This window comes from Typopeltis vanoorti, chromosome 2 (genome assembly GCF_054136105.1).
Source record: "Typopeltis vanoorti isolate ZY-2024b chromosome 2, IOZ_Tvanoo_1.0, whole genome shotgun sequence".
NCBI classification, from domain to species: Eukaryota; Metazoa; Arthropoda; class Arachnida; order Uropygi; family Thelyphonidae; genus Typopeltis; species Typopeltis vanoorti.
Window position 1 is genome coordinate 32,408,206 of NC_143550.1, and position 14,283 is coordinate 32,422,488.

The 14,283-nt window shown below is 36.2% G+C and overlaps 1 protein-coding gene across 1 annotated transcript in view; it reads right to left on the bottom strand.

Moving 5' to 3' along the window:
* Window positions 1-14,283, bottom strand: part of LOC150108907 (muscle calcium channel subunit alpha-1-like) — a 1,617,925-nt gene that overhangs the window by 1,249,974 nt on the left and 353,668 nt on the right. The window contains exon 6 of the mRNA XM_090414483.1: window positions 2,985-3,137. Coding sequence (XP_090270609.1) covers window positions 2,985-3,137 — 153 coding nt within the window. The remainder of the gene's footprint in view (window positions 1-2,984; window positions 3,138-14,283) is intronic.

The window sequence follows — 14,283 nt, forward strand, 5'->3', positions numbered from 1 at the left end:
TATCTTCCAGGTGGAGATACTGCTGTAATGAGAGAAGCAAAGACTTATATGGGAACTGAGGTAAATGAAATAGAGGTGAATAGCATATTATAAAACCTTAATGCGAATACAGCTATGGGATTGGATAGTATACCAGCTCAAGTTTTACATGAAGCGGCAAAGGAATTGTCAGTGCCCTTGACCATATTGTTTATTCTAAGTCTCAGCTCTGGGGTAGGCCTGAGGGTTTGAAAAGAGAGAAAAATAGTTCCATTGCACAAAGGAGTCTCCAAGACTGATGTAGCAAATTACTGACCGATCAGAATATCAGGAGTCATCAAAGTATTGGAGAAGTTGGTCAAGAGCAAAATACATTAATGGTAGATATAGATATAGATGGAAATGGGATACTGTGTGGGGGACTTCATGGTTTTGTGAATGGTAGGTCATGCCTCAGTTACTTGCTCACATTTTATAATAGAGTGACAGCTGAGTTAGATAAAGGTAATGAATTTAAAGTGATACTGCTGGACTTTGCAAAAGCCTTTGACAGGATACCGCATGGAGTTCTAATCAGTAAACTGCAACACATGGGGATGGATACAGGGTTGGTGAGATGGATAGGAGGGTGGTGATGGAGAGATATAAGATAGTAGTTTATTCGGTAGTAGAGTCGAAAAGAAGGTCTGTAACCAGAGGCATGCCACAGGGTTCTGTTCTTGGACTACTACTGATTAAGTTGTACATTAAAGATATAGGAAAGGATCTGAGAGAAACTGTTCAGTAGTTTGCTGATGATGCACAGTTGGGCAATAGTTAATACAGATGATTTCAAAATTTTGCAGGATGATTTGGATAGATTGGCAGACTGGGCAAAGGAGACTGTATATCGGTTTAATGTGCCAAAGTGTGAGGTTATGCATGTTGGAGTGAAAACATTACCAGCTATATACTACTATTATTATTATGTGACATCTCCAGCGAATCCAAAGATTCATCGAGGGAGAGTGTGCCAATAGCATCGAACAAATCACCCCTTCCAACTACTAACAGCGCTCAAACTTGCTTAACTTTTTGCGAGCCAGGATAGATTGGCAGACTGGGCAAAGGAGACTGTATATCGGTTTAATGTGCCAAAGTGTGAGGTTATGCATGTTGGAGTGAAAACATTACCAGCTATATACTACTATTATTATTATGTGACATCTCCAGGGAATCCAAAGATTCATCGAGGGAGAGTGTGCCAATAGCATTGAACAATCACCCCTTCCAACTACTAACAGCGCTCAAACTTGATTAACTTTTTTGCGAGCCATTAGTAGCAAAAGCTCTACCAATCGACCAACCTTTGCTGGCTATGGAGGAACTGTACTCCTGGAAATTGCCAAAGCCAGAAACTTGGTAGTGTTAGTGTATAAGAAGTTAAAGTGTTGGGGCACATAGCAAAAGTGACCAAAGCAGCTCATCAGATGACTTTTTTTTTACTGTAGAATACACTGACATATAGAGATGAGCAGTTCCTTTTTATCGTTCCTTACTGTTCCTTTTTATCGAGCCTTCATAACACCCATCTTGACTACTACAAGCAGATCTGGGTGCCAAGGTTTCTTGGCAATGAGGAAGAGGCGGAGAGGATCCAGAGGAGATTGACCAAAATGGTAACAGGTCTATGGAATGAACCTTACAAGAACAGGTTGAAGATTTGTGAATGACAAAAACTGTTTGAGAGGTGGAAAGAGTTAATATGACTGAGACATACAAATTTCAAGATTAATGCAGAGCAAATTTTTCAAAACATTTCTGGTGGTGGAAAAATCTAGAGCCATCCATGGAAACTGAGCAAGAGTGTATTTAATAAGAGTGTTAGAACTAGGCTTTTTGCTTGGAGAGTAGTGAATGAGTGGGGTAGGTTGCTAGAGTCTGTTATGGGTGTGAATGAGTTTAAAGCACAGTATGATAGATATTGCGCAAATGATGTATATTCTTGACATGATGTCTAGGGCCTCCCAAGATGAGTGTAAGGACTCCTTGGAGTAGCCCATAATAATAAGAATACAATTCTTCCTCTTATTTATCACATAATAGATGAATATAGTATCAGAACAAAATTTAGAAAAATAAACACCAACATGTATTAATCATTGATAAATCAAATTTTGATGATTGAAATTGACACATTTTTTTCCATTATTCGAAACAAGTATGTTTTTTAGTAGTTCTCTGGGAATGAATACACACACACACACACACACACACACATATATATATATATATATTGAACAAAAAATATTACATTATAATTGCTACAGGTGTGTGTTTATAGCTCCCAAGAAAGAATGTTTTGACTTTTTTTTTTTTTTTTTTTGATGGTAGCGCAGATATTTTGGATATTTAATGCATAGTCTACCAAAGTTCAGCTTGCTAATCCCTCTTAGTATGAGTTTCCTCTTGGCATAATGTCATCTTCTTGTCTATATTATTGCTACTGTACTTTCACTTGTTCATTGAAGATGTCTACTTGACATAGTCTTAATTTTTTAAGCTAAGCTTTCATCAAAAAAAAAAAAAAATCAGCTAACGTCTTTTTATTCCCGTACTAAGCCTACTAAGCTTTCATCAAAGATTTATATTGTCAACATTAAGGTAAAATTGATTACCAACACTTAAGCCATGGAATATACTCTCAAATTTAAGACCTATATAAAATTTTGGAGTTAAAATTAATTTTCAATCTAAATTTCCTATTCATCTGAATCATCATGAAGTCAACAGCATGCATAGTGATCGAGATTTGTTTAGAATACACTTACAAAAAACACTTCAATTAAAAAAAAAGGTGGATAATATTCAAGTGAACTGTGAAACTATCTGACAAATTCTACCAGAGAAAAATATACTGTTCAGCAATGAAAACGTAATTGGCATTTGGTAGTTTTCACCTTCCTTTGAAAAAAAATAAAAACATATGATAAAAATAGCATTATAAATGATTCATATCTTCTTACCAGTGGAGTTGTTATAACATGTTTCATGCATTTTTCCTGAGAATAGCTCAAGGCCAATGATAGCATAAATTATTATAACAAAGATGACTAGAAGACCTATGTGAAGTAAGGGCACCATGGCACGAAGAATGGAATTAAGGACAACTTGTAAGCCTGCAATATGAACGAAGATAATTACAAATTATGTACTGGTTTAAAATAGTATTCTGTTGTATATTTCATAATTTACAATGATGAATTCTAACTTGTGAAATGTGCAATTCATAATAGTTATACATTTCATAATTTTTATCATTATTATGTCTGGTATTACAGATTCATGTATGTCCACTAATCTCTCAGTTATCCAGCCACATTATGGACTGCTTGTTATTATTATTACCATTAGACCTCAATGGAGTCAAAAGCTTCACAGGAGATACTGATAGTCACACATAGGGTTCATCAAACCATGGTTTAAACTCATTCACTGTTTCTGCACTCACTACATGCTCACACATTACATCCTATTCACTAATTACTTTCCATGCAAGGGACCTGCTCCTGTCCTAATCATACAGGTGTCAGAGATGCCATTTTAGACACCCTTGTCTCCCTCCATTCCTTCATCTTTTCCACATTTTTCCAAATGACTCTGCAAACGACATTCCATCAATATCTATAAAGACATTCCAGAACACTATACCACTTTAGTCAATCTTCTCCAGATCCTCTCCAATATACCTGCATTTCTATGAAAACTTGGTGACCAAATCTGCATGTAATCCATATACAGCCTGATGAAAGTTTTATACAATTGATTCATATGGACACATAACTTTTTTACTTCTACATATCAACAATCTACTTACCGCTGCTATCATTATAATATCTGCACTCAGTACATGCTAATCATGTTTATCTGGTTCTTGGATATTGGTTATTAGTACTCATTTCTTTTATCACTTTGTCTCCAGTTAACTGAAATGAGGACCAATAACCAAGAGATTACTATTTGATATTTTAAGGATACTTGTGACATAAAGATTGAATAATATAAGCACGTAAACACAAGAAAGATATTTAATTAGTCAAATATTTCAGTCTGAAAATTGCAGACCATCTTCAGTGGCACTACAAGAACAGTTTTAAAAAATACAAGAATGGTCTGAAGATGGTCTGCAATTTTCAGACTGAAATATTTGACTAATTAAATATCTTTCTTGTGTTTACGTGCTTATATTATTCAAGAGATTACTAATCTATGCAACCAAAAAACCTAATTCCAATAAAAAAGTAACTGGGTACTTTAATAATTAAGTCGGCTATTTTTTAATAGAATGCATAATTTACTCATGAAAATTATACAATATACAGCATTCTAGGAGAAGAATTACTAGCATAGTGTGAGCTGTTCTGTAAACTAATAGAGACAGAACAATGTATTCCATCGCAGATGTAAAAACTAACCAAATATTAGTGGCTTTCATTAGCTCTGTCTCAAGCATCAAGACAGTGATTGCTCTTGCCATGTGTTTTAAAGCATATCTGGTGTAAACATCAGCTATAAAGGCAACAGGCTTAGCTTCACCTATGTATTATAAACTCATGCAAAAATAAGTCTAGATAGGGCCAAATGTGATGACTTTAGAGGCTATGCAATGGGAATGACTCTCCAATCCAGTTGTCGGGAAACTAGTCATGCAGAAATGTTTTCACGGGATTACTATCATACAGCACAGCTTTATCATGTTGAAACAGGCATCCTTTCCCAAATGATTACATAATTTCTGCAGCATAATCAGCTATATGTAGCTCTTGTTATTGTGGCCTTCACAAAGAAGAATAATCCAATCACAGATAAATTAAAGATGCCAAGGAATTATATTCTTGGTTTCATCCTTTATCCGAGTGTAAGCATTTTGCACATGAAGTCACTTCACAACTGGGCTACTTTTATATAGAGGCTGATGACTTCAGATCATTTGCCTTAGTATCCCATAATGCAATACACATATCCTTTCAGACATGTATAATGCTATGCATTATGGGAAAAGCCATTACCCAGACCGGTTTCACTATATAAGTAAAGGGAGGTCTCCAAAAACTCAGGCGATCCCCCAGATCACTCTAAACTCAGCAAGTTCGAGCAATCAAAAGGATCATTTTAATCAGTAGTGGTTCCACTCAGTGTTGGTTCTGCCCAATGGCAGGCTCACTTCCACTGTTGATCAAAGCCATAGACTCAGCGGTGGCCCCACTTAGACACAGGCAAAAACCCAACCCTGAGCAGAGTGCTTCATATCTCAGTGTAGCAACCACTGCAATGCTAAAGCACATCAGTGGGAGCCAGACCCAGAAGTGATACCAAGGTGAACTTTAAACTTAATTGGTTGATGGACTGAGTCCTTGACTCTTCATCCCTTCATCTGGATTTTAGTTTGTGGGTGATGGGATTATTGTGGGTAATTTACCAGTTCATTGTGATCATTGAGGCTGTATTAGCTTTCTCTTCCGATGGAGGATTTCGGTTTTTTATGTTTGAAACAATCTGAGGGTTTGTAGTCTGCTGTCTGTCGAATTAGCTGATTTAGATAATTATCTGTGATTGTGAAGAATTTCTCTGCAATGCCTATCATGTAGGTCTTGAAGGTTTTTCTGATGAACCACGGGGCATTAAATGCCATTCTTAGGCATTTATTCTGGATTGCCTGTAGTCTGTTGATGTTGCTTTTAGCTGTGTGACCCCAGGTTGGTGACGCATAAGTTAGTTGTGGTCTGATCACTGATTTGTAGAAGAGAATTTTGTTGCTTATGCTTAGGAAGCTGTTCCTATTCAAAATTGGATATAGCTGTGCTATGGTCTGACTTACTTTAGTGGCGACACTATTTATATGTGACTTCAAATTTAGTCGTCTATCAAGATGAACTCCCAGATATTTGGTAGAATTGTACCAAGGAATGATTTTACCAAACATTTGTATGCTTGTATTCGGTTCTGCTTTACATCTGGTGAAAAGTATACTGCAGAGCTTTTTCTTCGGTTGATTGAAATACGCCATTTGGTGTACCAATCCTCCAATTCATTGACTGCTCTCTGCAGCTTGATTGTGGCCAGATGTGGACAGAAGGATCTGGCTATAATGATTGTGTCATCGGCATACAGAGAAGTGATAGATGGGGACAATTTGGGGAGATCTGCCATGTATATGGAGAAGAGTAGGGGAGATAGCAGAGAACCTTGAGGGACTACAGCCGTGATTCTCCTCTCATATAGCAGATAAGCAGAACTAGTGGTAATGGAATTTCAACTTCGTGTAGCTTAAAAATTAGTCCATGATGCCACACTCTATCAAATGCCTGAGTGATGTCCAGGAAAACTGCACCAGAGTGTTGGTGCCATTCATACCCTTGGGTTATATATTTGACAACTCTGTAAATTTGTAGTGTTGTGTAGTGATATTTCCTAAAGCTGAATTGCTCATCTTGAATGACATGGTTGATATCTGCTGCCTCTTCAACCTGTGTGAGAATAGCCCGTTCGGCTATCTTACCTACGTATGCAAGAAGGCCGATTGGTCTGTAATTTTCAGGAAACTGCATATTTTTTCCAGGTTTGGGAATTAGGAAAACGTCAGCAAGTTTCCATCGCTCTGGGAAATAATTTAGCCGAAGAATGGCATTAACGATGGCTATCAGATGCATAACCCCTTTGCGGGGAAGTAGCTTGAGCACCTTGTTTGTTATTCCATCTGGACCCGGAGCCTTTTTGTTATTTAGTTTTCTTAAGATCTCATATATTTCTGTTGGTAACATAGATTTGTTGATACCAAGGTTGAAGTAATGCAGAAATCATATATTTCCCATAAACAAGTAGTGAAAAGGTGTCACATCTTATTACTAAAATACTCTGGATTAGAGACAGAGGTTGAAAGCTTTTTCACTTTGTTATACTATAAATTAAAGACCAAGAAATTATATTCTTGGTTTCATCCTTTATCCAAGTGTAAGCAAACAAAGTTGGCACGTGAAGTCACTTCGCAACTGGGCCACTTATATACAGAGGCCGATGACTTCACATCAATTGCCTTAGCATCCCATAATGCAATGCACATATCCTTATAGAGATATATAAGAAATACATTACAGTTTATTTAACAGTATTAATACATAGCACAGAATATAAGAAATTTCATCCTTTATCCAAGTGTAAGCAAACAAAGTTGGCACGTGAAGTCACTTCGCAACTGGGCCACTTATATACAGAGGCCGATGACTTCACATCAATTGCCTTAGCATCCCATAATGCAATGCACATATCCTTATAGAGATATATAAGAAATACATTACAGTTTATTTAACAGTATTAATACATAGCACAGAATATAAGAAAATAATTATGATTTATTTCACTTATTTGCTAATATTTCACTAATATTATATTCAGCATCTTTAGAGCACAAACAATTTGTCAGTAAACAAAACTGGAAACTGAAACAATTTGGTATAACAGTGGGACTAGTTTAATTTAGTTTAACAGTAGGACTAGTCATGCAGAAATGTTTTCACAGGATTACTATCATATATATATGTAATGGACAATGCAAGTCTTAATTGGTGCCATCTATTGTTGGATAAAGAGTGAGAAAAAAAAAGTATTAATTTGATCTTAAAATGACTGTCTCTCTCAGAATTTTTGTAAATTGATACTGACATTCTTGTTGAGGTTTGGAGAATGTTTTAAAGCTGCTGCTGATTCCAAAAACAATCTCTCTGACTTATAATATTTATTATTTTTATGGCTATTTAGCCTATTTTTGTTTAGGAGTACCCTTTTATTTATAATGTCATTGGCTTTTTACTCAAATTTTAGGCCATTACTGATGTTTTATAGGGACAGATATATGAAGAATATATATAGGAAGAAAAAAAAAACAGACATACCTTTGTGAGACGTTGCTGGCTGTCTTCTTTTTCAGTGGCATCTCAGTGTATGGGGTTATACATTCATTGTCAAAGGAAGGAAGTATGACTGAACGGAAGGGGGGATTGGAAAAGTGAAGTTTGAGAGATGTGGAAGAATGAAAACTTTTTTGAAAAACCCAAGAATACTTTGGGATGAGGGTGAACATAGAAATTTTTGGAGAAGGAGAAGGATATTATTATTATTATTCAGGTCTCCATGGAGTTAAAAGACTCATCATGGGAGGGTCTAAGAAACACAAGACTATCAAGACTCATTGAGGGAGGACTCTCCTAGGAAACACAAAGTCTATCATACCACTCCTTAAACGCATTGACCGTTCTCGCTCTCACCACTCTATCAGGCAATGCATTCCATGGTTCAATCACCTTCCATGCAAAGAAACCATTCCTCACCCTCTTTCTCACAGTTTCCTTTCGTAACTTCCAGGAATGGCCCCTTGTCATGACTCCTTCCCACTGTTCAACCAAGCGAAAGAACTCTACAGTGTTTGTACCCTTTGCACCCTTTCCACAGTTAATTTATCCCCTTCAAATCTTAGGGACCAGATCTGAGAACAATAGTATAAGCTCAGGGGTCTTGATCTTTTTGGTCTTACTGACCCCTGATCTTATCCCATAATATCCTTCTCCTTCCCCAAAAATTTCTATGTTTATCCCAATCTCAAAGTACTCTCTGCCCACCTCTAATAATTTAAAAAATATAAAAAACTGTATCTTTAGAGGTACCTGTGGCATAATAAAATTAATAACTTAACACGTATAAAACCAACAGTAATAACTTTAACGAATTAAAGGTACAAATATTTTGTACTGAAAGTAACAGTACATCAGCAGTGCAGAACAAACAGTTAAAGAAATGGAATACAAAGTACAGAACAGTCGGTGGATTACCAATTAAATTGTTACCGCATGCCGAAAATTAATTAATAAAATATTATTAAATAATTTTTAAAAAATAATTATTTCATTGATGGTTGCATAAGATAAGAATCTCCCAAACTTTTGGGAGAGAGAGAGAGAGAGACAGTCATTTCAATTCAAATTCGGCCGATGTAAAAGGGCTTCGCACCTTTCTTTAAAAAGGCATTCATATTTAAAACTGCATCTGTAGAGAAGACAAGCTTTATCCCGCTGGATATTATGTTTAGTGTCAATGCTATGTTGTGCTGGACCAGACTTATGAGGTTTCATGTATTTGATATAATACTGATGTTCCTTTATTCTTTTTTCCACAGAATGGCCTGTTTGTCCAAAGTATGATAAATTACATTCACATGGTATCTGGTACACACCAGCAAATGATAGAGCTGCCATTTTGAGTTTTGTAGATGCAACAAGTGAGAAATTTTGTTGATAGGAAAATATGTGGGAATAAGATGATACTTCTTCAAAATTCTGCCAATAGGTTCTGAGATGCCTGAAATGTAAGGGACTGGAACTCTGTAGTCTGTTGAAGAATCCTGAGGTGTTGGAACATAGAAGTCAATATATATATCTGCTGGATTTGATTAGAGTTGTAACTATTAAATTCTATTAACTTTTTTATAGTGAAAAGTTCTTGTTGTAGGCTTAATGGAGAGGAGCACACTTTATGTGCTCTAATAATTAAAGATTTGATAATGCCGATTTTTTGAGAGGTGTGATGAGCAGACTTTTGATGACTGTATCTGCCAGTAAAGGTAGGTTTTCGATAGATACTTGTAGACAAAGTACCAGAGGAGGTGCGTGTAAGGAGGATGTCCAAGAATGGTAAACTACCAGACTTTTCTTTTTCCATGGTGAACTGAATGCGTGGGTGAAGGCTATTTATCTGTCGTAGAAATGTGGTAAGTTCTTATGAAAAATTTTTCATAGAATTATTTTTATTATTTTTTAAGAATTATTTAATAATATTTTATTAATTAATCTTCTGGCATGCAGCAACAATTTAATTGGTAATTCACCAACTGTTCTGTACTTTGTATTCCATTCCTTTAACTGTTTGTTCTACACTGATGATGTACTGCTACTTTCAGTATGAAATATTTGTACCTTTAATTCATTCAAGTTATTACTGTTGGTTTTATACGTGTTAAGTTATTAATTAATAAAAAACACAGGTTTTTCAAAAAAGTTCATATTCTCCCAAATCTCACAAACCCCACTTTTCCAACCCAACTTCCATTCAGTCATTCTTCCTTCCTTCAACAATGAATGTATATCGCCATATGCCAGGATGCCACTGAAAAAGAAGACTGCCAACAACATCCCACAAAGGTATGTATGTTTTTTTTCCTTCTTCCTATACATTCTTCATATAACTGTCCATATAAAACATCGGTAATGCCCTAAAAGTTAAGTAAAAAACCAATGACATTATAAAAAAGGCTACTCCTAAACAAAAATAAGCTAAATAGCCATAAAAATAATATTTACTTAGAGGAGTAACATGGGAATTTTCCCAGAAATAATACTTAAAATACCCTTTTTTTTTTTTCTTCTTTTCACCTCTCTCATTATACAACAATAGGACTTTACTTCCTAGCATTGTCCATGAAACATTTGTAACTATTCCCACCGTAATACCAAATTTCTGTGTTTCATGTACTGTGACAAATTGTCTGAGCTCTGAAGATGCTGGATATAATACCAGCAAAATATTAGCAAATAAATGAAATAAATAATAATTATTTTCTTATATTCTGTGTTGTGAATTAATACTGGTAAATAAACTGTCATATACTGCCAACACATAAGCCTTTCTACTCCTTTAAGAAATACACTGCTATCCTTTATCCGAGATATCATTTCCAGAGTGAACATCCTCTGGTTCTTCTTCTTCTGTCTTCAACCTACTGACTGAGGGAATGATATTAGAACTAGGTACTTTCTTGTTGCCTTCTTTGCCCAGTAAGTATGCTCTTGTCTGTAGACATATGGCAGGTTTGCCTGTTTGTGGAATGAAAAAAAAAAAAAAAAAAAAAAAAAATTCTGCCACTTCTGTTTGAGACTAGCTAACTCACCTTCAGCTGAAAAGCTCTGATAAAGGTTCTTTGCATCCAACACTGGATCAAAACCCAGGTCTTTCCAACAAGAGGGCTTATGCTATAATGAGTGAACAAGGCTCTACGTTCTGTTTAGATCTCTAATTTGCTTGAAACTTCTGCACTTATTTAATCCTGTAGGCTCAGGAATAGGGTTTATTTATTTATTTATTTTATGCAAAATGTCATGTATTGTAGAGTGTAGCCTATGCAGCTCATAACTGCGCTGAGGAATGGATTTATTTCACTTGAGATCCTATAATCTTCTATGAATATACCTAATTTTTATTTGATTCAAACATAAAGAAAATAATGATATTGGCTCAACAACTGAGATAATAAATGTTTATGACCTTCAGAATGAAATGGAATGTTTTACTAATACAGGTAGACTACTAATTTTCTGGCACCCTTAGTTCTAGAGGCTTTCCAGATTAACCATTTTGCTGGATCAATGGATGTCACACAATAATAATTCAATAGTACACCTCTTACCTACTAATTATACCTCTGCTATGTCTCTATGCCAAATCAATATAAATTAAATATGAATTAAGTAATTAAATGAAATGCATTAATATAACAGACACAATGCAAGTCATAAGAATTGTGCTTATTCTTGACACTGGCACCACTGTGAACTGGCCCTTGCTAATAAACCCTAGTTAAGGTTAAATGCAAGCAAAATAAGCTAAGAATCACTTAAAATCAAAAATCACCATGAAATGCATGTAAATAAGCAAGCACATGCACACATGCAGTGCCATCCGCGACTTCCCAGTGAATTAGTCGGGTAGTTGCAGGAATTTCAAGTGTGGCATCATAATTTTGTTCGAACTAAAGGAGGTGCAGGACCATCCATTGCTAGAAAATTGGTGCTGCATCCATATAGGACAAAAATGCCACTCAAATTATTATAGAGGATTACCACTGTGCATAGCTTAAAATATGGAAAGGATGCATTGCAAGATGGGAATTGAATTTAAGCAGCTACCAACCTTAAACAGAATGTGCTTTCAGAGACTAAGTTTTGAGATTGTATTAACTGATGACAGCATCAGCATTAGAGGATTTTTCCATAACCAAGGTAGAAGATGCATTGTCTCCATTGGGTGAGGGGACATTGATTAATCATACATCGCATCATCCTGAAGGTGGCTAAACATGGAATTTTAAATTACGAATATAATTACGAATGGAATGAAAGAGAAAACATAACTTTTTGGATTCAGAGGAGGCATTATTTGTATTATGTTTGTGCCAAAAAAGCAATTTGAAGTTTGAGTTTTCAAGAAGGTAAATGTCATCTTAAGTAGAGTTTTGAGTGCTGTCAAAGGTAAGCTAGGGGAAAAAAAAGGGAATATTTCTGTGGGAAATAAAGCAGATCTGCGTTTTACTAGCATTAAATTTGATGACGTTATCCAAACTCCATTGATTAATGCCTCCTCTGCATCCAAAAAATTATGTTTTCTCTTTCATTCAAGATGCTACTTTAACTCAAAACAGCACCTAATTGTATACAAATCACAAGTTTGTCCAACCTGAATATTGTATTCACATTTGAGGCAGTGCCCCTAAGAACTTCATAAAAGTACAGGATTCTATACAGAAAAGGAGAGCTATATTGATTAATGACCCTTCTCTCACTAATATGCTCCACTCACTTTCACATGGGCATTCAGTTTCTGTCAGTTCATCTTCTATAAATAATTTCTATGGCCACAGTTCATCAGAACTGGCATCAATAATTCCCTCATTCTTGTCAAACCCATCAAAAACTTGTAGCTGCCAGCTGCCAATCAACACTATCTCACAGTTCAAGTTCAAACCCACAGGACAAATTTCTCCTACTCTTCATTCATCCCTTCTCTTCAGGTACAAGCATATATTGACACATCTCTTGTGGATGGGTTCTCCATTAAAAAAAAAATTCAGTGGTACTTCTTATAGACCTAGAAATGAAACTGTTATGCTTGTATATGAGTACTGAAACTATCAGAATAAGAGGAATGAAACTGTTACACTAATTGAGTTTGTTCCCTCAAAAATTGAGATAAGTGAGACGTGGATCGATGAGAATGATATCCTGACAGGAACAGAAATGAAATGGTATGATGTGTTTCATTAACATAGAAAACCATCCATCTTGTACAAGATGGATGGCTTGCGTTTGAATGGATTTGGTGTGTGCAAAGACTGGAAAAAGTGTTGCTGAATGAAGTAAAAGTGGATGTGCAAAATCAAGGAAACTAGAACTATTAAAGAGGGGGGGGGGGGAAGTGATATGCAGACATCAGTGAGGCAGGTGAGTGTAAGAATGTATATAATGTGCCCGATCCAGTATGAAGGATAAGAAATCAGAATGGGATAGTTAGTATAACACATCAAGATAGGGGTGGGACAAATGGACCTCTGCATTTCATGTATACTAATGCCAGGAGTATTAGGAACAAGAAGAAAGAATTTTTGGCCTTGGTCGGCTCTTCCTGGCCACATGTTATTGGCATTATTATTATTATTATACAGGCCTCCATGGAGTCAAAAGACTCATCGTGGGAGGTCCTTCCTAAGAAACACAGTCTATCAAGACTCATTGAGAGGAGGTCCCCAACCTGAGAAACAAAGTCTATCATACCACTCCTTAAATGCATTGACCGTTCTCACTCTCACCACTCCATCAGGCAATGCATTCAATAGTTCAGCCATCCTCCATGCAGAGAAACCACTATTCACCCTCTCGCAAACAGTTTCCTTTCGTAACTTCCAGGGATGGCCTCTTGTCATCACTCCTTCTCGCTGTTCAACCAAGCGAAAGAAATCCCCAGTGTCAACCCTGTAACCACCTCTCAACAGTTTAAAAGCCTCAATCATATCACTTCTCCTTCTATCCACCAAACCATGCAGTCCACATTCCCTCAGCCGATTTTCATAACTAACATGGTACAGTCCTGAAACCATCTTTGTTATCCACGTTTGTACTCTTTGCACAGTTAATTTATCCCCTTCAAATCCCAGGGACCAAATCTGAGAACAACAGTCTAAGTATGGTCTGATCAGAGATTTATACAATGGAATGATAACCCTTTTATCTCTGCAGGTCAGTGTCCTTCTCATTATTGCAGAAATCCTCTGTGTTACCTTCACTACCTTTGCAATATGTCCCCTAAATTTCAGGTTTCTATCAATCATCAAACCCAGATCTCTTGTCTCTCCTACTTCCTCCAATTTAACTCCTCCCATACAGTACGCAGCGTCCCATCGATGTGTCCCAAACCTCAAGATCTTACATTTTGCTGCATTAAACCACACCC